Raw genomic sequence first — 22,032 nt, 5'->3', positions numbered from 1 at the left:
CCTATGGCATTAATGGTAATTCACATTGGGTTTTTTTAAGAACTGTCTCTGGTTTATAGCTGCTCTTCCCCAGAGGTGCCAATTGTTATATTGCAGTCTTCCAGGAAGAATTATGTGAGTCTCTGTGCTTTTTAGCACTCCTTTGAGTGCCCAGACATGAGAAAAGTTGGAAACATGCCTACAGTTTTTATTGGCAGTGCAATGAGTTGATCTGTCAACCTGTAATGAAGATTAGATTGTCTCTTGTCACTTATTTCATACTGTCACGTGCCAAATGCCCCTGTAAGGTACAAGGTTTCTTCAGTCTGGGATGTGTGTGAATAGTACAGTGCATAGTGCAAAGGCAAATCCTGTCTCCAGGAATTCCTCAACCCTATGCAGCACGACAGAGGAACTCTAGACTCAAACTGTTTTTACTTTTTCTTAAATTGGACTTCTGGCTCAGTGAGGAAATCTCCAAACTGAAGGTTGTCTGCACTGGGAAGATGGGAGCTATAGGTATACCAGACATGAGGTTGGCTGGGATTACCAAGAGTATTTCTAGTAAGGTGTTAAGGGCATGAGAATCTCTAATCTATGGGAATAGCTGTGGTCATGAACTTGTTTGAAGGAAACTTTAATCCTCGTAACAGAAAGAGGCAGCTTTTCTCTCCCCAGGAGAGAGCATCAGGAGGCACATGTGAGTGCCTGGCACAAAGCTAGGAGCTTCTTCATCATTTTGTGATTCCACTATTTGTTTCCTCATTTGTCTCTAGTGGTAGTACCAGAGCAAGTTAAATCTAGGAATGACAAGGTTTCTAGCTCTTCTGACTTCAAAACTGCTGCTGCTAAGCAAAACCCAGCCCACAGGCTCATGTTGAGGTGATGATACTGTGTTCTCTTCAGACTCCATGCTCATTTTTGAGAAAAGCAGTACAAGTAATCTTCAAAAATGTGCTTTAAATTTAAAATGTTACTGTGTGTCCGTTGCTGCTGTGAATAAACGTTAACACTTCCCACTCTTTGCTCTTCCCAGCCTATTGACTTCGAGACCAACAGGATGTTTGTACTTACCGTAGCTGCGGAAAATCAAGTGCCTTTGGCTAAGGGGATTCAGCATCCTCCTCAGTCAACAGCAACTGTGTCCATTACGGTCATTGATGTGAATGAGAGCCCATATTTTGTTCCAAACCCCAAGCTCGTGCGTCAGGAAGAGGGGCTACTTGCTGGTAGCATGTTGACAACTTTCACTGCTCAGGACCCCGATCGTTACATGCAGCAAACGTCTCTAAGGTCTATATAAACATTTTGCTATGTCTGTGTTATGGAGTGGGTGGGGAGCAAAGAGATGACACGTGGAATGACTGCATTTACTGTAGCACACAGCTATCCCAACACATCCTGTAGCTTTTGTGCAGCTCTCTCCAAAGGGATTTTTGGCTGTAGAGAGGGTGAACTGACCAGTATTCATAGCTGTGTAATTTTCTCATCCTAAGTCCTATTTCATCAAGGTAGAAGGCAGTTATGCATCTGTTGTAAAGTATATGTTCCATCCCAGCAAATTCAGTCAGAGCAGACACGTGCTTCTGTGAACTAAGATCATTTGCAATTTAAATTCACCAGTAATTTTCACATGGCAGGAAAATCAGATTGTTGATGAAATCTGAAGGGTTCTCTTCTAATTTTTTCTCCAGCAGTTCAAAGTAGTCCTGTTGTCTGTCTGTGAACTCTTGTACTGATAGCTATGATCATAATTTGACCATAATTTTTCTTATGTCTGAAACTTTGCTACATGAACATGCCTTGTATAAGTCACGGTCGTTATCTGCAAAGCTAAGATGTTGACTGGCCATGGGTGAGGACTCACCTTATCCTGCATTTTTTTTTCCTTTTAGCTCATGTAGAAGAAACTCCAGAACTTAGGTTCTGTCTTTTCTTCCAAAATCAAGATCATTGCAATTTTATTTTCTCTTGATTCTTGGCTAGCTGTTTGTGATATTTTGCTCATTTCTGAACATAACCATTGTAGAAAGGACAGCATGAGGATTTCAGTGCTAAGATAGCTTGCACTTGATTAATGTCAAAGGGAAAATTTATCAGATAGAATGGTTTTGAAAGACACTTCTCTTTCAAATTAAGATGAGAAGCGTGCAGTAAAACCAGAGTCTCTGAAAGTGAAGTGATACTGAAGTGCTAGAACAATGTGAGTTAGTGCAACTGTAACACTATCCATTTTTTACCTCTCCTGCTCTCAGCACTCTGACAAGATGAACTTTAGTATGAACAGCTCTGTAGGTGTAGAAAAACCAAGAAGGATCCTGACTGAATATTTTAATTTAGTCTGAGTATTAATGTTGTATAGTCTATGGTAATTGCATGATTCCCTCCAATTATGTGATAACTTACAGGGCAAGGCACTTCACGAATTGAAATGCAGGACTGATTTTAATGCGTACTTCCATTGATAAATGGAAATTTTAAAAATGCTATCTTCAAATTCCAAAAATGTGTTCAGAATACAAATTAAAATACTAATATTGCCTTTGTTGTCAATATTTATGTTGGTGGATAAATAACACAATTTATTATTAAATACACAGGTACTCAAAACTTTCTGATCCTGCAAACTGGCTGAAAATTGACCCTGTTAATGGACAAATAACTACTACAGCTGTTTTGGACAGAGAGTCAATATATGTGCAAAACAATATGTATAATGCAACGTTTCTTGCTTCTGATAATGGTATGTATCAACATTGTATATTTTTTTCAAAAAGCTTTCTTCTTTTTGGTTGAATGGCACTCAGTTTTACTGGGGCAGAAAACAGGGTATGCTTAGAATACATCCCGTTGGAAATCTGTGTTACTATCAGACTGTGTATAATTTCCCAGCTACTTGGGAAATGGCTGAAAAATAGTTCTCTGAGTTTGTCGAAAAACACTGGCTTGGTGACATTAGTTGAGTTGACAGAAAATTGAAAAAAAGCCTGCATGGGAGTGTGGTAGGTTGAGTGAATGCACAGCGTGAGTGTGCTTTATGGGGAATGATGTGTTGGTGGAGGGGCTTTGTATTTTCCCACATTCAGGCTGCAGCAGTGCAGAGGGAAAAGTATCTCTTTGTTGTCAGTTTGTTAATGACAATTAACACTGCTCAGAAATGAGTCCTTTGGTTTCAGCTGGAGTGCTGTACTGTTGATAGCTGATAGCAGAAAGATGGACAGGTGCAGTTGGGAATATTCTCCTATTAGAAGGGAAAACTGGAACACTGGGGCTCTTTGCATTGGAAAGAAGACATGGTAAAATCTTCTGAACTGGAAGCTAGATCAACTGTTTCTATACTTTGGCTCTGTTCTGGAGAAGAAACATAAATGGAACTGGAAGATTATGGGAGGTGGAATGAGAACCATTGGGAGTTATGCTGAAACATTCTGTGCCAAATCATCACTTAAATGGGTGATTCCAACAAGGTTTATGGAAGCATTACACATTCGATAGGGATAGCAGAAATGTCTAGAAATAGCATGCTGAAAGTCAGTATTAGAAATAATTTAAACAGCACATTTATGGTAAAGGATGATCTTAAGTCTTCAAAGTTAGAAAATAATTTGTCCAGAGGACAAACTATCCCAATTTTGCACCTTCTTCTTTGAAGCCTTTGATGTGGACCATTTATGGATATTGACTATCTGTCTGGTCAGTGAAGTGGATGAGTCCCTCATCGGTGGATCTGCAGTTATTTGCTGAATTTTGCTGAGTAGGGCCATTTTTCCAAGAACAGACTATGTAAGAACTAGTGTGTTAGCAGGAGCAGTAACAGTGTTAGATTGGTTTTGTAAAGACAGAATCCCAAAACTGAGGTAAATGTATAAAAGTGTTCATACAGCTTGATTTAAATAACTTTGCAACTGGAAACAGGCTTAATACTATTTCCTTTTCTTTAAGGAATACCCCCGATGAGTGGAACTGGCACACTTCAGATATACCTGCTGGACATCAATGATAATGCCCCCCAAGTGCATCCAAAAGAAGCCACAACTTGTGAAACACTGCAGCCTAATGCTATTAACATCACTGCTGTAGACCCTGACATAGATCCAAATGCAGGCCCATTTGCCTTTGAGCTGCCTGACACACCTGCTAGTATTAAGAGGAATTGGACCATTGTTCGGATTAGTGGTAATTAACATTATGGAAATCTTAATAGTTTTAAAGAAACTTCTGCAAATGTTTTCTCTTTGGTATTATTTCACAACATACGTGAATTGGGTTAATACGAACAAGAAATCACCTTGGTGAAATTTTAAGAAAGAAAAGATGTTCACAGCAGTCAGGAAGTCTGTTACCCTGAGTGTCACATAGCGGTTTGAGCAACAAGTTAACACAGAGCTCAAACAAGAGCTATTTTTGCCAATGCTATTTTAAGCCCATGTGAGCAATACATTACTTTTTAACCAGCACCTTATTTTCACACACAGGCGATCACGCCCAGCTCTCCTTAAGAATCCGGTTCCTGGAGGCCGGTATCTACGACGTGCCCATAGTTATTACAGATTCTGGAAATCCACATGCATCCAGCACTTCCTTGCTGAAGGTGAAAGTTTGCCAGTGTGACTTAAACGGAGACTGCACTGATGTTGACCGGATTGTTGGTGCAGGGCTGGGCACTGGTGCCATCATTGCAATTCTGCTTTGTATCATCATCTTGCTCAGTGAGTAGATAGCTCTCTTAATTCTAACTCCTTTACTCTTGCAAGTACAGTATTACACTTTAGTATCAGGTACCTTGACAAAGATGGGAGTTATTAAAGGCTCAGGTCCAGGAATTGCTCCTGCATGGTTTAGTGTTCTGAACAAGTATGAAAACTTCCTGATAGTACAGGATTTAGATTCCGACAGAGTACAGCTAGCACCTGTTCGGCAGTCAAGCACTGCAGTGGGTTTGTCAAAGAGATTTTCCATTTATACGCATGGACACTTGGAATGATATGTCAGTGAGTGACCAGGTTGAAGATGTGATTAGTCCCCAGACATCTAATCTCTCTTGTGCTGCCAGTATTTTGTGATTTGGTGCCACCCACAGCAGGTAACAGTGCTTTTAAGGAGTGCTCTGATGTTACTACTGTTGTGCTTCAGATTAATGCAAGTAGGCTGTTGGAAAGTAATACATCACAGCCCTTCACATGAGGCCTGACAGGAAAGGCAGGTATGCAGGAACAATGGTGTTTAAGCATAAAGCTGTACTAGTATTCTACTTTGTGTCAAGTGCATTCAGCAAGGAAAATGACTAAAAATCATAAGTGTCTGTCCAGTAGTAAATTAGATGCTAGATCTCCTACACATTATACTTAACTGATTCCCTAATCTGGTGGAGTGCAAGGAACCATTAGCCTGTTCATAGTACACTATGCACCAGTCTAGAACACAGAAAATTATGGAAACGAGTAATTAAAAAAAAAAAAAAAATTGAGCCTGGCTAAGCTCACAGTTCTATACCAGGACACGGTACAATTGTTTTCATGATACAAGATATTTTTTAAATGCTAGGTATGAAATTAAAAGAACTTTATTGAAGGAGAGGTTTCTTTCTGAATCTAGTGATTTATGAAGCATAGTCTTCCTTAATTCTTTTCATGACAAGTGTATTTTGCAGATGTGGAATGGATTTGTTCCTTACAACCTTGAATATGTGATTGATTTCCAGACCAAATTGCCTATAGAGGTCTGAGTTTAAACATATCTTGCTTAAGCTGCTTTCTGCCAGGTTTTTTCACTTAAAAAAACCTGTACGTTATCAAGAATGGTCAAATCCCAACTTTACTGCTTCTTTGGGTTTTTTTTTTCTTTTAAAATCTTGACGTCAAATTTCTACGATTTTCCATGGCTGTATTTCAGAATCAAGATGTGGTTTTGTCTCTTCCATTTTTGCATTACAGTTTTAGTTTTAATGTTCGTGGTATGGATGAAACGCCGTGATAAAGAGCGTCAGGCAAAGCAGCTCTTGATTGATCCTGAAGATGATGTGAGGGACAACATTCTGAAATACGATGAAGAAGGGGGTGGAGAGGAAGATCAGGTGAGGAAAGATTAATGGGTTTTATGTATAGATTTACACTTCTTACTTCACTTACCTATTTTGTTTACATTGAAACACTATGGTAGGTAGCTAATTTTTACGTTAAATAGTGAAGGCAATAAGTGAGGTTTTCAAAACTTTAAATAAAACACTGCTTTTTCATTCAGGTTTTTTTGCAGTTCCAGATATACCAATTGCTTGCCATTTGGATGTGTAAAAACTGTATCTTGTCCTCTTGCAGTAAAAGCATTCTGACCAGATTCCAGCTAAGGCCGTTGTATTTAAATTAAAGTTTGCATCCACTCTCACTGCTGTCTCTAAACTTCCCTCACTCTTTGTCTGGGACATTGTTGTGCAGAAACACAAGTGCAGGGTGCCTAATACCACCTAAACCAAGTATGACCCTTTCTTGGTGGTGGGTGAATGCCTTTTTAGATATGTAGTGATGTTGGCTATTGATAGATTTGCCACCCCTGGGATTTCAAGCTTGGAAAGCATTTAGGTTTCAAGTAGCTGTCAGGGCACATCTGTGTTTATTCAAATACATTTCCAGGCAGGTGCCATATGCATTTACTCTCATGTCACCTCTGGTTGAACCACTGCTGATATGTCGGAGGACTAGGAGTGATGTGTATATGCTAAGAATAGCTTCTTTTTCCCTCTCTCTCTCCAAGTTAGTGGATTTTCAAGCAGTGTGATTTCCTTCCTTCAGAGGACATTTATTAAGTGCTTTATGAACATGACAAACAGCAGATTTATGCACATTATTAATAGTAGAAGTGTAGTAATTACAAAGAGAACAGTGCATATAATAGAGTCTAAGAAATTTTCCAGTTAAAAGCCTTGAAATATTAAGTGCAATTCTTCCACACATCCCCAGTCCCAGTCATCTGGCACTTGAGTTATCTGAAAAGTGTCTCCCTTTACTGGTGCAGACTTTTATAGTTTCCTTCTGCTCGTTTGTTTGTTTGTCTGAAATTTGTGTTCCCCTTAGTAATTTCCATGCTTCCTGCATTTCCCCAAGTACTGTTCCTACTTCCTGGCTTTTCTGCATAATGTTCTTCTTAGGCAGTTTTCAAAGGAAACTTCAGTTTATGCAGTTTTGGAAAATTGCTTATGTTGTTAAATAAAGTGAAAACAACCCTTTGAATCTATGCATGTATTCCAGTTGTTTGTACATAGTTTGACTACAAGAACTGCATCCTGTTTGTGCATCTGTTATTGTACAGAAAAGTTACAAGCTTAAAAGAAAATTAGGAAAACTCAGTCCTGTGAGAAGTAATTTTTCAGTTCACATATCCCCAGCTCTTGTTCATCCTGAATTCTCTGGAGGATCAGTTCAGCAATTGTCATGGAACTTTGATTTTAATTACTGTCCACATAACCCTCAGAACAGAGTGAGTTAGGTTCTCTGAGTATAGTCCATTGGGAAGTCATAGGTGATGGTAGGGTAGCGTAGGGAGAGATTGCGCTGCAGATCAGAAACGTTCACCATTGTAACAGCGGACAGCGAGAGTAAAATGGGACTGGTTCTGAAGTCTCTCCTCTGCCCATCTAGTGCTGTGCTCCACTCCAGTTGGCAGTGCTGCCTTTGTGAGAGGAGCAGTTAGGGTGGTGTGGCAGGAGGCAGCATCCTGCGAGTGCCGCAGAGATTAGCGCGGCGTAAACCGTCCGTAATCACAGCCTTTCACTGGCAGTGAATGAATGTGCTGCACGCAGTGAAAGGAAAACTGCCGACGGGTGGACTAGCAGTAAAATAGTAAGAAATGTGAAATTAGGACCATTTCCTCTCACAGCGGGCGTAGAAGGCATCTAGATATAGATAATTTTAAGGGCTTTGCAAAAGATGGAATGATTTTTAGTCACAAAACCCCTTATTTCGTTCTTAAGACGAATGTTAAAGCCACTATTGCGATTTAGTTATCTCCACTGCCAGCCACTTGGTTCGGGTATATGGGTCCCTTTTTTGATCCATTGACAGCAGGCCAGTGTCTGGGGGTCTAAAACACCCTTACACACTCCAAATGTAGAAAACATGTCAGGAAAAGAACAGCTCCTACAAAGTATAACAAGCTTTTATGATCACTTCTATAGTAGCTGGTTTTACACCAGTACTAGGCAAAATGGGGGTAGGTTCTCCATAGCTTCGAAGCTAGGAATTTGTTCCTGTGCAGAATGGATGAAGAGAGAGCATAAACTTTTCAGCTTATTTTTCTGTCTACAATGGATGATTGTAGATAAATTCTGTCTTGCTTTTCAGGGAGATTATTTTACATTATTTTGGTTTGACATTTTGTAAAATCTAAATTCTGCCTGTGCTTAACTAGATGATAATAATTCCTAGGCTTGTTTCTTCTTGGTTCCCTCCCGGCCATCCTCACCTCCTGTGCCCAAGGGAAAGAGGGAGAATTATATTTCATTGGGGTTTATTTGGTTTTGCACACATTTTATGCGAGATTTAAGAACTTAGAATGCAAAGCTTTTCAAATGTCCCAACAAGTCCTCTGCAAGCAGTAATCCCATTTTTGCAAACCACAGCTTAGCAAAATACTGCATAAGCAAAGATGTGTGCAGAGCATTGTGGGCAAAAGTTACTGGCTATAAAGATCTTCGCATTTTTGTCAATTTTAATGAAAGTATTCAAGAGCCAAAGTGAATGTTCTAAAAAAGTATGGGACTTAACCAAAAATGTATTTTCTGAATGAGGCCTCATAGGGTAAAACTACCGCTGTTTTATTAAAATCAAGAAAAATTGCTTTGTGTCAGTCTTGGATCCATAAGTCATCAGCAAATGACAGGAAAATGGTCTGTGTCAATATTAACTTTCTTATGGTGCACCATCCCTAAAATCCTGAAGATTGATTTAACAAGCAGCTTCAGTAGAAGACAGTACACAAGGTGACTCACACAGAGCCATCCAGCCCAGGGTGCATCTCATGTGGTGAAATAGAAGGGAATTTTAAAGCCTCATGTGTATCTCAGTGAAAACAATATTTTAAAAGCTTCGGATCTTTTCATAATCGGTACCATTTAAAATTACTTCTATTTATAGCCAGCAAATTACTTCTTAAATTCACGTGCTTCTGTAGAAGGACAACTTGAAGATTTACCCTGTGTGGCCTGATATTTCCCAGATGTTTAGGTTATTTGAAGATATGACTGTTAGGGCTTGAAGCTAAGTGATAGAAGTTACATCTCTCTGTATCCTAAACCAAATTAAACTGGAGGTTTTTATCTTAAAATAATTTATTTATTTGAGAAGTTTAATTTATGTATTTTGAAGCTACACAGTTGGGTTTCTTAGCTGTCATGGCAGACCCAGAAACTCCTAAAGCATATTCAGCATGTTCCTTTCAAACTACATTCTATCAGAGTTATGTCTCTTGTAAGAAATTAGATGAGTTCAAATTCCAGTTAGTTCCTCTGAGTAATACCAACTGCCAACAACAAGCTGGAATTCCTGTTTGGTTTTGTTGGTGTGTTTGGTTTTTTTCTCCTGTGCCAACAATTCCCAGGAACTATGAGGTGAAATCTGTAATAAAAGAGCAGTTTAGTCCATCATGAAGGTCTTCTGTTAATCCCATCTGAGGCTATCTTGGCCTGCTTTGTTCGCTCTGACAGACTGAATGCTTGTCAAGAAAATTGAGGATCTTGAATGATTCACAGTCATCTTCTAGTCTGGCATGATGTACACAGGGTCGTGTGATCTCCACAGCAGCTGAGAAAAATGCTATTAATTTTCTAAGGCAGAAAAGCTTTTGATCTTTGGGTCATAATTGAAGTCAGCCTGCTCACCACTGAAGAGCATTGTCAACACTGGAAATGTTTGGGACTTCTTTCACCTAGAAAAAGCAGGCTGAAAAACAGGCTCCAGAAGGTGTACAGCACTCCTGACGTTCCAGGCAGAAACTCTTTCTCGGTTTTGTGAAAGATGACTGTACTAGCAGAAGTTGGGGATAAGGGAGAAATGAGAGAAAGCAGAGGTATTCCAGATAGAAAGCTTTGGATTCTTGTCAGGATTCTGTTTACTATTTTCTGCTTTTAATAATTTTGCTACCTGACTTAGAGGAGATGGGCCATGAGAGGGTTTGAGTCAGCATCATTCCATGGAAGTCAGTGGAACTGGTTTGGGGAGGGGAGAATTGTTGGATTTTTTGTGCTTAGCTTTTTTGTTTGTCTTTTGGAGTTGTTTTTTTTTGTTAAACATTGGTATTTTGTTTTGTTTTTCTTAAAATTATATCTAACTCTTAAACTAATGGGGCTAGGGGACAGTATAGTTCATTGTATTCTGAAACAGAAGGTTCAAATTACAAAACTGGTAGTGAGTGCCTCTCGATTATTAATGGACCACATGATCTGTAGCTTGTAGTTGTTTAGCAACTGGGGAGGTGTGAGGTGCAAATGATGGGTATTGTCTCCTGATGCAATGTGCTCTGCACTTGTAACACCAGTCTCAGTCCCAGATACCAAAACCTGCTGCTGACTGAGTGGTGAAGCACTTAGCATGTGTGTGCAGTGTAGTTCACGCCCACAGCACATCACAACCCATAACCATCGCTAACTCGTTCTCATCGCGTATCTCGGGCCATTTGTATGACTTAACATCGAGGCAGGGGGTGCTTGACTGGGATGTGTGCAGCATATGTCAGCCTGATAACTGTGATACATTTTTTTTCATCTAATTGCTTTTGTATACATCTCATTGCACGAGATGATTCTCTCCTTCGAGTTCATTTCTGTAATGTTTTCTGTACTTTCTTCAGTAGTACTTGCTCACGCAGGTGGTCCTGTTGAAGCAAGTTGCCTGAGCAAGTAGGTGGTATGCTTTTAAACTATTGCAGATGAGCTGTTTTGAACATGTAGGGTAATCCAGCCCTCAAATCCTTGCAGCACAAGAATTTCCAATGCAATGATTTTACTATTATTCAAAGTAGTTTTCTTCCTGAGGATTCTTCATGGTCCTTCCTACATCACTGTTTTTCTTCCTACATTAGTCAATATTTTTGTCATATTTTGTTACATATTATATAAAGAAAGAAAATAGTAGCATTTATTTTAATGGTGTTAATCACATTAAAAGTAAAAGATGAATGGTTTATTGTTATGTGTGCAGGATCTAAATTCCCAAACAGAAATTGCTCCTTGATAGAAAGGGTAGCTGTGCTCCAGCATTTATGTATCATAGATAAAAGCAAATTAGGCAATCCTTCTGAAATTTTGTGTGTGGGTTTGGGGTTTTTTTTTTTTCCTTATTGTCATAACTTCCTGTATGCCCACATTCTGCATAACGTTAGCCTTCTGTGCTGCATCTTGTTATGACCTCTGTTGTAAACATGATAATAGTCCTTACTTACTCCATGAACTTTATAAATCCATGTGATTAGATTTTCTTTTTCACCACCCTGAGTCTTACTCAGATCATTTACTCTCACTTTTTAACCTTCATTTTGCATTGCATTAAGAATAGAACATATTTTATGTTCTGAAATTCCAAACATAATGAATTAAATAGAGGTTGCTAAGATATTCCCCATGAATATACAGTACTGTAATTAAAAGGTAGTTATTTCAGGGATTGTGTTTGCTTACTAAGACATTAGCTTCACTTTTTTGAATATGTGACTCATACAGTGCTCCTGTGGAAGAATTGCTGTCATTCCTTAGTGAATCTTTATCTCATGATATGAAAAGTAATGTTTTCATAATTCCATTACAAAATTGTTTTATTTAATCATATCTAGAACCTCTGCCTGTTACTGTGTTTTATCTCCAGCTGGAGTTTAACTTTCACCTTTTTTATTATTAAAAAGATAAGCTAGCTTCTTCATTATCTTAAAAATTGTTAACTGGTAGTACTCCAGATGCATCTATGATAAAAACAAATGGGAAGAGCAATATGTCAGAAAGTAATCTAAAAGCAAGTGACAAACAAAGAGCAACTGTTGGTGTAGGCATTTTAACTATCCTCCCACCTGCAGCCTACATCTAGTCAGTCCTCTGTCTTTGCTTGTTTTGAAGTCTCATTATTTTAGCAAATATAAGTTTTAAGGTGGGTTGGAGCATTTTGCAGAACTCAGGCAATATTTAAGTGCAAATTTCTAATAGCTTTTTAGGGTGATGTTTGGTGGTTTGGGGGTAGAGTATTATACCAGGATTGTTTTTCACTTCCTTTTTCTTTGTTTTTAAAAGATCTCAGCGGGAACATACAGGAGTAAAATACTTCTTTCCTTCTTTCCCCATCCCCTTTCTCTATTGGAGTAGACAGCAATTGTCTTTGGAACACAAAGGCAAAGCAGAACACGTGTTTTATCCATAGATACTTCAAAGTCATAATTAGTTCTGTTCTCTTCAGAAAATAAAAAACATGAGTTTATGCTAAAGCACCATCCTCTAAAACGGGCAGGTGAAATTCAAATTTCTGCTCCTGTTGCTTTATATCCACCTAAACCACTGCAGCGGATTGTGTTCAGTGAAAGACACAGGTCTCACCATCAAGTTAAGTCAAATTGCTCTTGTGACAAGTTGATTACTTCTTGTATGGGGATAGAGCTGAACTTTCATATTTCTTTGCAAAGGGTACATCCCTTGAAAGTGAGAAACAGGTATAGTGGTTTTGTTACATTGTTCTTATGTCCAGTCCTACGTTCATGCCTAGTCAAAGCTTTAGTTCTGTAGAAGGTAAAAACCCAAGTCATCCCTAGAAGTGTATCTTAGAGTCTCATGAACAGTCAGGATACAAACTGAGAGCTCTGAGATAACAGAGAAGCCAGAGTCATAAATCATTATTGAACGTCAATCACATTCCAGGCACCAGGCTGTGGTAGGGAAAAGCTCAATTCAGATGTAATATATTACAGTATTTTCTGTTTTCCTTTCTTGAAAAAAAGTCAGTCCTGTCCATGCATAGCATTTTATAGTTGTAGTACATTGTGGTTTCATTCTATTTGCAGTTCTGCTTTACACTGCTCCAGTATACATTCATAGGAGGCAGATTCAATTGCAGTAAAAATTTTTGCTTTGTTAGGGTTTTTTATGAGAACTTAAGTAAATCTTCTACAGTAGAACAGCTAATCAGGATGAAAAAAATAAAAGATGTGTAAAAATAGAAGTTTCTGAGAAACTCTTGATTCCTGGCCTGTTCCCTCTTCTTTTTTTTTTTTTTCCCAGGGATTGTAGGATCTGGTAACTGTCAGTCAGAAAGTGAAGTACTTTTTAAAAAATCTCTCCTGCTGTAACTGATGACTGCTGTAGGAGGGATTATTACTCAGGTGCTGTTCAGTGAATAGCTGCCTTGCCCAAGAGGAAGTTGTTTAAGGAAGAGATTTTTACAGGCTGCATTATCTTGTTTCTGTGCTATTACTTGGGATTATAAAATGGCCTTTTCTTCTATTTTGGATGTTTCTTCTATTCAAGTTGAGATACTTGAACTGTGCTTTGAACTACTGTGTAGATGTTGTTAAAGAAGTGCTTTTGGGAGTTTTAGAGCCTTCTGCCTACACTTCTGGTAAGGTGGCTAATTTGTAGGGCTTGTCTGCCTGATTCTGACATTTAGCACTCCTCACTGGGATTGTGTGTTTCAGGAACATTAGGTTTGAACTAATAGAGGTTGAAGTCTTTGCTTAAAGCTGTTAGAACTAAGTGAATAGCTAATAATGTCAATATTGTAATCAACTTGGAGGGGAGAGGGGGTTAGTGGGGTGGGGGGGGAGCAGTGAGATTGATTGATTGATTTCACAAGATGCAACTTCTGATAAAATGCCCTTCTAGCACATTAAGGTTGTCATCTCTTTAACCACCATTTATTGAAAAGGCGGCTCTATTGTCTCCAGTCATAACAGATCTCTTCATAAACAAGAGGAAAGACGAAGAATCATTCAACTTGATTCACTTAGATCCTTCTTGTAGAATGTGAGGTTCCCCTGTTGACTGTAGGCTAGGACTGTCAGACTAGTCCAAGTTTCTGCTTTCCAAAGGCCTGAGTTTTTCTAGGTGCAAAATGTGGTCAAACGAATATGTCTTAGCAATCTCACAGTAGAGAAAAACTAAGTAGATTCTCTCTTTTATCAACAATCTTAAGTTTGTCCAGAAGTTTGAGGAGGAAAAACTCAAACTAACTGTACTCTGTTTGGGTGTGCTCAAGTCCAGACCGAAGGAAGGGAATTTTTTCTAGAATTGCTGGAATTAGGGCTAAACAGTAAAAATAAATACCTCTGACAAAATTGGCAGCCGTATGAATTAGATGCTCCCAGCTCTCGCTGAAGTACATTTCCAGTGGAGGGCCAAGTCTTGCTCCTCAAGGAACTGCCAGTAGTCCCTAAGTCCCTTTTAATTATGAACAGGTTTTATGGGAAAAGACTGGAGCAAAACCAAAATGCTGTTGACTTGTGGTCCTGAAATTAAGAGTGAAAATGATGGCCCAGAATAGTGCTCAAAGCTGGCTGTCCCAGCCTATCCCAGCATGTTCTCTTCTGTCTTTGATGTGCCGGTTTTCCATTTAGCGGTCACTTCTAAAGTTAACTATCTTAACAAACTCTGCTTGAAGCTAACCTTTAAGTCCATTCAGGAGCTTTAGGTAATATGTGAAAAGCTTTTCCACTTTGCTGTCTGTGAAAGCAGCACTGAGTGAAGAGATGGGACTTCAGCACCTCTAAATGACCTGGCATTTTAAAACATTTTTCCTTCTTTTACTTTGCAGTAATTGAGTAGAGTTGACTTCAGACAGAATGTTGAAACAGCTGGAGTCATTGCATGATGCTGTGTTTGCCTGGCACTCAGCCAGTTTGGGGAGGTGGTGGATGAGTTGGCCATACCCCACTGATGTGCAGTTAGTGTTGATTCTAATGATACGAGGGGTTTGAGAGGCCAAGGTAATGCGTACAATGGATCTTTTCCTGTCTGGACACTGTTAGACCTGCAAGATAAATTTCCTCTGACAGAAGGCTGAATGACAGTGTCATAAATTACCCTAGAAAAGAAAACCAAAGTGGGAGTCCATCCAAGGACACTTTCTGCACTGCTGTTAGCTCACAGGTGGCCATCTTTGCTGTCTTTTTAGCTATTAGAGCCTGGGTATGTCTCAAACTATTAAATACCTACAAAAGGATGCCCTTAGTTTTGGTCATAATAGACTGACAGACTTGATTTATATTTCTGTATGATCACTAACCAATAAAAGAATTGTGTACATGTATGTGTGGGTGGGGAAAAAAAATTATAGAATTGAAATGAAGAGACGCTTTTCTGGTTTTAGTACATTGTTATTTAATCATACCAGTTTGAACTCCTCCACAATGAAAGGCTTAGATTAAAAAAAAAATTATTATTCATTTCTCCCTGTTGGTGTTTTCCAGCTTTATCTTTTGGGTGGGTATGAAAAGCACTCGTGTTACATATTTATAAATTCTAAAAAGTACATTTTTCTCTGTTTGACAGGATTTTTTGATAGCATGTCTCTAAACTATTTTGATTTATTTTACGTAATAAAAAGGGAAAGGATAAAAAGTTCTGTTCTGTTTACTTTTCCCTGTATCATACTGCTTCCTGGAGATCACTTATTATTCTGTTTGGTACATGAAGTACCAAAGGGTAGGAGTTACAGCGCTGCCCCAAGGAACTTGTGATCTAATTAAAGCATATGAAGCTGCATTCTCAGATCTCAGTGGAGCTGTTCCACCTTTTTTGACTATATATTTGTGTGCAGTCATCTGAGAACCCAAGTAACAAATCAGAAGGTGTAGTGGATTTGATAATCAGATACAGTTCTTCCCCAAACTACCATAACTGCTGTCAGAAAGAATTCTCCTCCTGTTGAAAAGTCTCGGTTTGGGGTCACAGGAGGTCATATTCTCTAAAAGGATCTGCATCCCACGAGATAACAGCAGCAGTAAAAGCTTGCATTCCTTCCTTTAGGAGCCAGTAAGGAACTAATGAAAATCTGATAGTCTACACAGACAACTTCCAGCAAGTTGAGATTATAAATAAGATTTTTACCAGAACAGCACTGTTGAAAAATGGCTATTTTTGATGGATAGAGTAGCTTATTTAGGATGCTTATAACTGCTTGGCTTATTGGTGGGGCAGGGTATCTGGCATACAGTAGAGTTGGCATGAGCCCCCCCATCTGCTGAGAGTTCTTGAATGGCTTTCTTTTAAGCTGTGAAGTCCAGTTCTTTGTTGCACATTCTCACCAACACCCTGTGTAAAGGCATCTAGAGCGGGACTTTCTTCTAGATATGGCAACAGTGAGGGGAATGACAATGATGAAATGCATCACACTGTGCAAAGAGAATTCAGGGATATCTATGTTAAATGCAGAAACATTGATCTAATTAAATTCTTTACATACATTCATAGTGCTTATTGGAACTCATACTGCTATGCTAACTTCATCAGTCTGCCAGAGCTTGAAACTGCAGCATCAAGTACTTAATGAACAGATTCATGAGTAATCTCTAGAAAGTGCTTAGAATTAAGGCCAAATCTGTGGAGCTTTGTACTTAGGACATTTTTCCCCCTTCGGCTTTCATATTATGGCAGCCACAGGAAATCTGCAAGGAGTCTTAAATTCATTCTTTGAAGGTATTAGAAAATACTGCAGAACACTATGCTTGCCTTTTTCTCAGAATGTATGGTATTTATTTTCTTAGAAAAATAAGCGTTGGATTTGGCATCTTTGCTCTGTGCTGTAAATCATCATTACTAGGTAAAGTGTTTAGTCTCTTAATAGTACTACTCAAATCCCTGCTTCTCAAGGGAAAACTTATGAGAAGCTCTACAAATCTGATGGAATAGAATCAAAACAGGAGATTCAGGGAGTATAAATCAAATAACATCCTGTTGGTATGCAAATAACAATGTTATTGACTTCTTCTCAGTAAGCATTACAATCCTGAAAGCGGGACTTCTGGTGAAATGATACTTTGCATTTTCCCTTTTTTCCTTCTCATGTTTCCCCCTGACAGATATTGTTTGAAATTCTGCTAACGTACTGTCTCTGTTTCATATTTTGCAGGATTATGACTTGAGCCAGCTCCAGCAGCCTGACACTGTGGAACCAGATGCCATCAAACCTGTTGGAATCAGACGTCTTGATGAAAGGCCAATCCATGCAGAACCTCAGTATCCAGTCAGATCAGCTGCTCCTCATCCTGGGGACATTGGGGACTTCATTAATGAGGTAGAAGAGCGAAAAAGAGTTTCCTCCTAAGATCTGATAGGCTTTTATATTTTGTTTATTCTACTCCACATGAGTAGCTGTTATGTTAGAACGTAATAACTTTTCAAAACTTCCTTAGACAATTAAAATTGTCTCGCTAGACAGAAGTAAATATGTTCTTTTAAAGTGCAGACAAATTTAATTAACTCATTCAGATAGAAAGGGAAGATATATCAATTAACTTCTGTGCATTCGTATTAATTACATTCATAATACGTTATCAGCTGCAACCACAGTATCTCCAAGCAGGATTATGCAATGGGTTCCAAGTAATAAACAGACTAACAAAATTGTAGTGTAGCCTAAATTCATTTATTAATTCACAGTAATTTAATAATGGAAGAAGTTCATTTTCATTCTCCTCATACATTACCCTTTGAATCCAGATAATAGTGGAAATTCAGTACCTTCAATAAGACAGAAAGAATTCCATCAAATATGATTACTGAGCAGGGCAGCTAAATTAAATGTTATGTAAGTGCTTTTAATACTTGTCTTGTCATAGAGCTTTCAAAGATTTTGCATTATCTTTGATTCTTCAATCTGATAAATGTAATGTAATTGAGATTCAGACTATACCAGAGTGCTGATAGTTGTGAAAGAAATGATCCTCATTATTTCTGTCACTGGTCAGTCTTAAATCATTGGTGTTCATATGATAGAATCTGTTTCTATAAGCTTGCTGCTTATAGAAAAAGAAAAGCTAACCCAGAATTTACTACTATTTTTACTTTATTCTGTACGTGAATTGTAGTAGTTAATTATTTTCTCTGATTTTCTCATATCTTCTTTGTCAGCCAGAGCTGGACACATATTGCAGAGTATTGCAGAACGGTTTCTGCAAATGTGTCTATTCTTGTTTGCCTTGAAGAAAAGTCAGGCTAATATACTAAAGTCTTTTGTGTTAGAAAGCTGCAGAAAATTGAATTTGCCTCTTGTAAGGTATACAGTGATACAATTGTCTGAAAACTTAGAGGGGAATTGACTAGCAGGAAATGTACAAATATTCTTGTAAGACATTGCATTTTAAGAGACTCCAAATTTTTTCATGCCTTACACTTCTAAATATTACAGTTATAATTGGCTTCTGGAAAATAGTGCAGACACGGGACAATAAAAAGCCCACATTGTTGGCCAAAGCAGTGTACACACAAGAACTTCCTTGTGCTTCCAGACAATCAGAGATTCCCATCCAGTTCTCACACAGCTGAGATCAGACTGTGCCCACCGGCAGGCAGTTGTGAAAATCCCTGTTTTTACATTTCTCAAAGCAGCTGGGAAGCTCTGTTCTGGAGCAAAGGCAGGGAATGGGTGTGATTCTGCTGGAAAGCCAGAAAGGGGCCAGAGGTTGTCCGGCCTCCTACAGTTTTTAAATGACTTAGCAAGCTGTTCTTGCAATATTATTTTTTAATAGGTTATCACTCTTGAAGATGATGACATCAGTGTGCACACATGGAGCTGAAGAAACAGTACTTGCTGTCTTGATTTAACCCAGTATGTTTATATTGCAGTACAGACGAGCATGGAGTCGTTTTCTTCCTGCTGTCTATTGCATTATATCAGTAACCTCCTTTATGCTTCCCCTTGCCATCCATCAAAAAAGAAAGCTTCTCCCAACTATTCATACACAGTAAAATCATGTCATTAATGTCATTGATTAAGTTAATATATGGAAATATATATGAAGTTAAAGAAAACACAGTAATTTTCTTGTCTGCAAATTAGCTCAGAATTAATTTTATCCTCTGATTGAAAGGAACTATGTGAGGTAGTTTCTATGTTTTAAGCATTATATATTTAGCTTGTCTTCTTCATAAGGTATTCTTTTCTTAGGATTTCACACCAATGTATTGTTTTACTGTGGGGCATTCCACCTAAGCCTCTCTCTAGCAGACAGTAGCCACCCAAAGATTGTCCATGTCCTCTGTTTTCCCAGAAGTCTGAGCAAAACGGCATTTTATTTATCTAAAATAGTGTCATCTTAATTTGTGTTTTATGTAAAAATTTTCCCATGGCAAATGTGATTATAAAATGTCCACTGGGTGTGGGGGAGATGTTGCAGTGGCTAAGTCCACTTTACACCCCTCAAGTTGCCTTAAAAGTGGTCCCTCCTTACAACACTGTGCTAGAAGGTTCTCCCTTTGTCTAGATTCTGCTGGTCACTGGCCCTCTCCCCATCCCATCCCTTTTCCCATTGGCCCCTGTTATGCCATTCAACCTTGCCTCTGCCCCCTAGCCCTCACGCTATTGGTTTTGGATGCTCTGCCCGCCTTTGGGAGTTTTTGGGATAAAACAGGTGCGGGCTTTCAGTTGTTCTTTCTTGCCTCTGTTCCCTTGAGGGTGTTGCCATTAAACACCTCGGAATTGCAGGCAGAGAGCCCCTCTCACCTGTCTGTCTCCAGTTTGTGCTTAGACTGTGTGTGTGAGCAGCTGTTCACAACCACCTGTGAAGGTGAGATCGTGTGCACGTGTAGGTGCTGGGAGAGTGCTGCCTGAGCGTGTCCACGAGGGCCCCAGCAGCGACAAATGCGGCATCGATCCACTGAAGCTCTCACTTCATTAGGGAGAAATGGGTCTTTCGTAATAGTGTTCATTGTTAAATTTCAAAGTTATCAGTGTCCAGGCTGCACAGGTTTTCAGACTCTCCAGAAAATTGCACCTGCAGTCCTGGTACAATTAAATCCAAGCAGCTTGGTAAGTTTCTCTCAGTTTTACTTGAGGTAAATTTAAGAAATATCTTGAGTAAAGCCTGTACCAGACGTTTCTTAAGGCAGTTCCTGCAGAAGATAAGCTGAGCTGTGGAGACAACATAGCAAGATAAGAAAGAGCAAAGTTCATATCTCTCTGCATCCAACTTCAATATTACTAGACATAAAATTCTTCCCTTGGGCATCTCTAAGCCAAGCCACCAACAAAACCAGCCCAGTCCCTAGCTGAGCAGGGAGAGGCTGAGGCTGCCTTTGAATTGTCAGTACTTCAGTAACAAAGTCTGTGTTACCCCCTTGGTTTGAAAAGATGCAGCACCTTGGAGATCAGTCTGATCCTGGAGGACTTGGCCCTATTCCAGGAGGTGCTGGTCACTATGATCTGTTGGGATGGTGGTCCACATGCAGGAATTAATTTAGTCTGTTGAATGCTCACCAGCACCGCAGACACACAGACAGCATTGTTCGGATTAGCTTCTGAATTACTCCAGCTTTTGACAAAAAATAACTGTTGGTCACTGATTTCAGATACTGGAGAGTTTAGGGCCCCTTGCTAAGCAAGCTTGGGGGTTTTCTTCTTGTTTTCATTACAGAGTCATAGAAACAAAAAGCGAAAAAGATCTGGTGGGTCATTCAGGTTTTTTTCTCTTAAGCAGTACTCTGTTTCTTCTGGTGTATTACTTTCTGTCTGTCATCCCTTGTATTAAATCTACTTAATGAGACATACATAAGTAAGACTATTTTGTAGTGTTCTAGTGACTTTGCAGTTGAAAAACAAGTTAGAATTACGATAAAAAGTCCTGCATTTTTGTAACACAAAGTTGAGATAGCATGTACAGAACTACGAACTGTGTAAAATAGGAAGGTTCCAGAGGTATCTTGATAGTCAAAATATGTTTTGCAGGCATAAGCTAAATGACCTCAGGGACTTTCTTGTTTTGTCTGTTTCAATGGGTAGATGAATCTCTAATTTAGAGTAGAAGGGAAAAACCTCCTTTTCTTCCAGTCCAGTGTACAAACAAGTCAGTGAAATAAGTCATGTGTTATTAAGAATCCTCTGTAGACCTTGTTTTCCATTTTGAGCCTTTTAAAGCCTAACCTGCAGAGTGTGGAGCATAATTAACACTTAGAATAGTCAGGATTTGCAGGACAGTATAAATTAGACCTGTTCAAAGTAGCTTTTTTAATCCTGTTTTCAAGACCCACCTATATTGTCCCTAGAAATCCCAAGCAACTTCTGTTGTGGTGGAGAGTTGTGGCTAAGAATATATTTGTAATCAATAGAGGACACAGCCTGAGGTAAGCTAAATTTAAATTGCAAGCTAAAGGTCTCACCCCAAGGGGACATGGAGGACCCTCAATTCATTCTTAGTAAATGGTTATTGATACAGTGCACCTCCATGCAGAATGGAGTCCCTCAATGTTTTCTGTTTCCTCTTATCAAGTCAAAAAATGGTTCCAGATATAAACCAATTTTTTTTTGCATTTCCCTGACGGTCTGTGTTCTTCCTTTCCTTCTCATTGAAGGTCTGCTGAATAGGATTAAGTAGTAGGATTAATGAAAATAGAAGCATTAGATTTTGTAATGTTCCACGTTACTTCAAGATCTGAGGGGGGTTGCTGTCCTTTAATTTGAGAGAAATGGAGAATGCAACCTGTACTAAGGCAAGTGTAACTTAAGGTTACTGTTGTGCCTCAGCCAAGCGCTGTAGCTTCTCCAGTTCTGCCCCTTACTTCCTCCTTGGCAAAAGCTCTACTACATACATAAAAAAGGAAAAGCAAGAAAGGGAGTCTGTCCAAGGTCTCAAGCTGGCCTTTCTATTGCCGTGGCAATTCTGTGACTGCTCGCTGTGCACTGGTGGTGTAGCACATGCAAGGAAATGTGACAGTTCACTGTCCCAGCAGGTTCCCCTGCTCCTGAGGATGTGCCCTGGAAATTCTGCTGTTGAATGAGCTCCTCGTTCTAATAAAAACTTCGTGGTTTCAGATCAGGAAACTGTAAACCAAGTAACTGTAACAACTCTGCTGCTCTGAGGTACTTGAACACATCTGGTGAAAAC

General features: G+C 39.1%; 1 protein-coding gene across 1 annotated transcript in view; it reads left to right on the top strand.

Annotated features, from left to right (window-relative positions):
- Positions 1-22,032, top strand: part of CDH2 (cadherin 2) — a gene marked incomplete at both ends in the record, with an annotated part of 115,058 nt that overhangs the window by 89,535 nt on the left and 3,491 nt on the right. The window contains 6 exons of the mRNA XM_082282548.1: positions 1,016-1,272; positions 2,580-2,722; positions 3,922-4,155; positions 4,455-4,688; positions 5,913-6,052; positions 17,064-17,228. Of these exons, the coding sequence (XP_082138674.1) occupies positions 1,016-1,272; positions 2,580-2,722; positions 3,922-4,155; positions 4,455-4,688; positions 5,913-6,052; positions 17,064-17,228 (1,173 nt within the window). The remainder of the gene's footprint in view (positions 1-1,015; positions 1,273-2,579; positions 2,723-3,921; positions 4,156-4,454; positions 4,689-5,912; positions 6,053-17,063; positions 17,229-22,032) is intronic.

The sequence above is a fragment of the Coloeus monedula genome (assembly GCF_965178545.1).
Source record: "Coloeus monedula genome assembly, chromosome: 1".
Lineage (NCBI taxonomy): Eukaryota > Metazoa > Chordata > Aves > Passeriformes > Corvidae > Coloeus > Coloeus monedula.
This window is presented reverse-complemented; position numbering and strand designations above follow the sequence as displayed.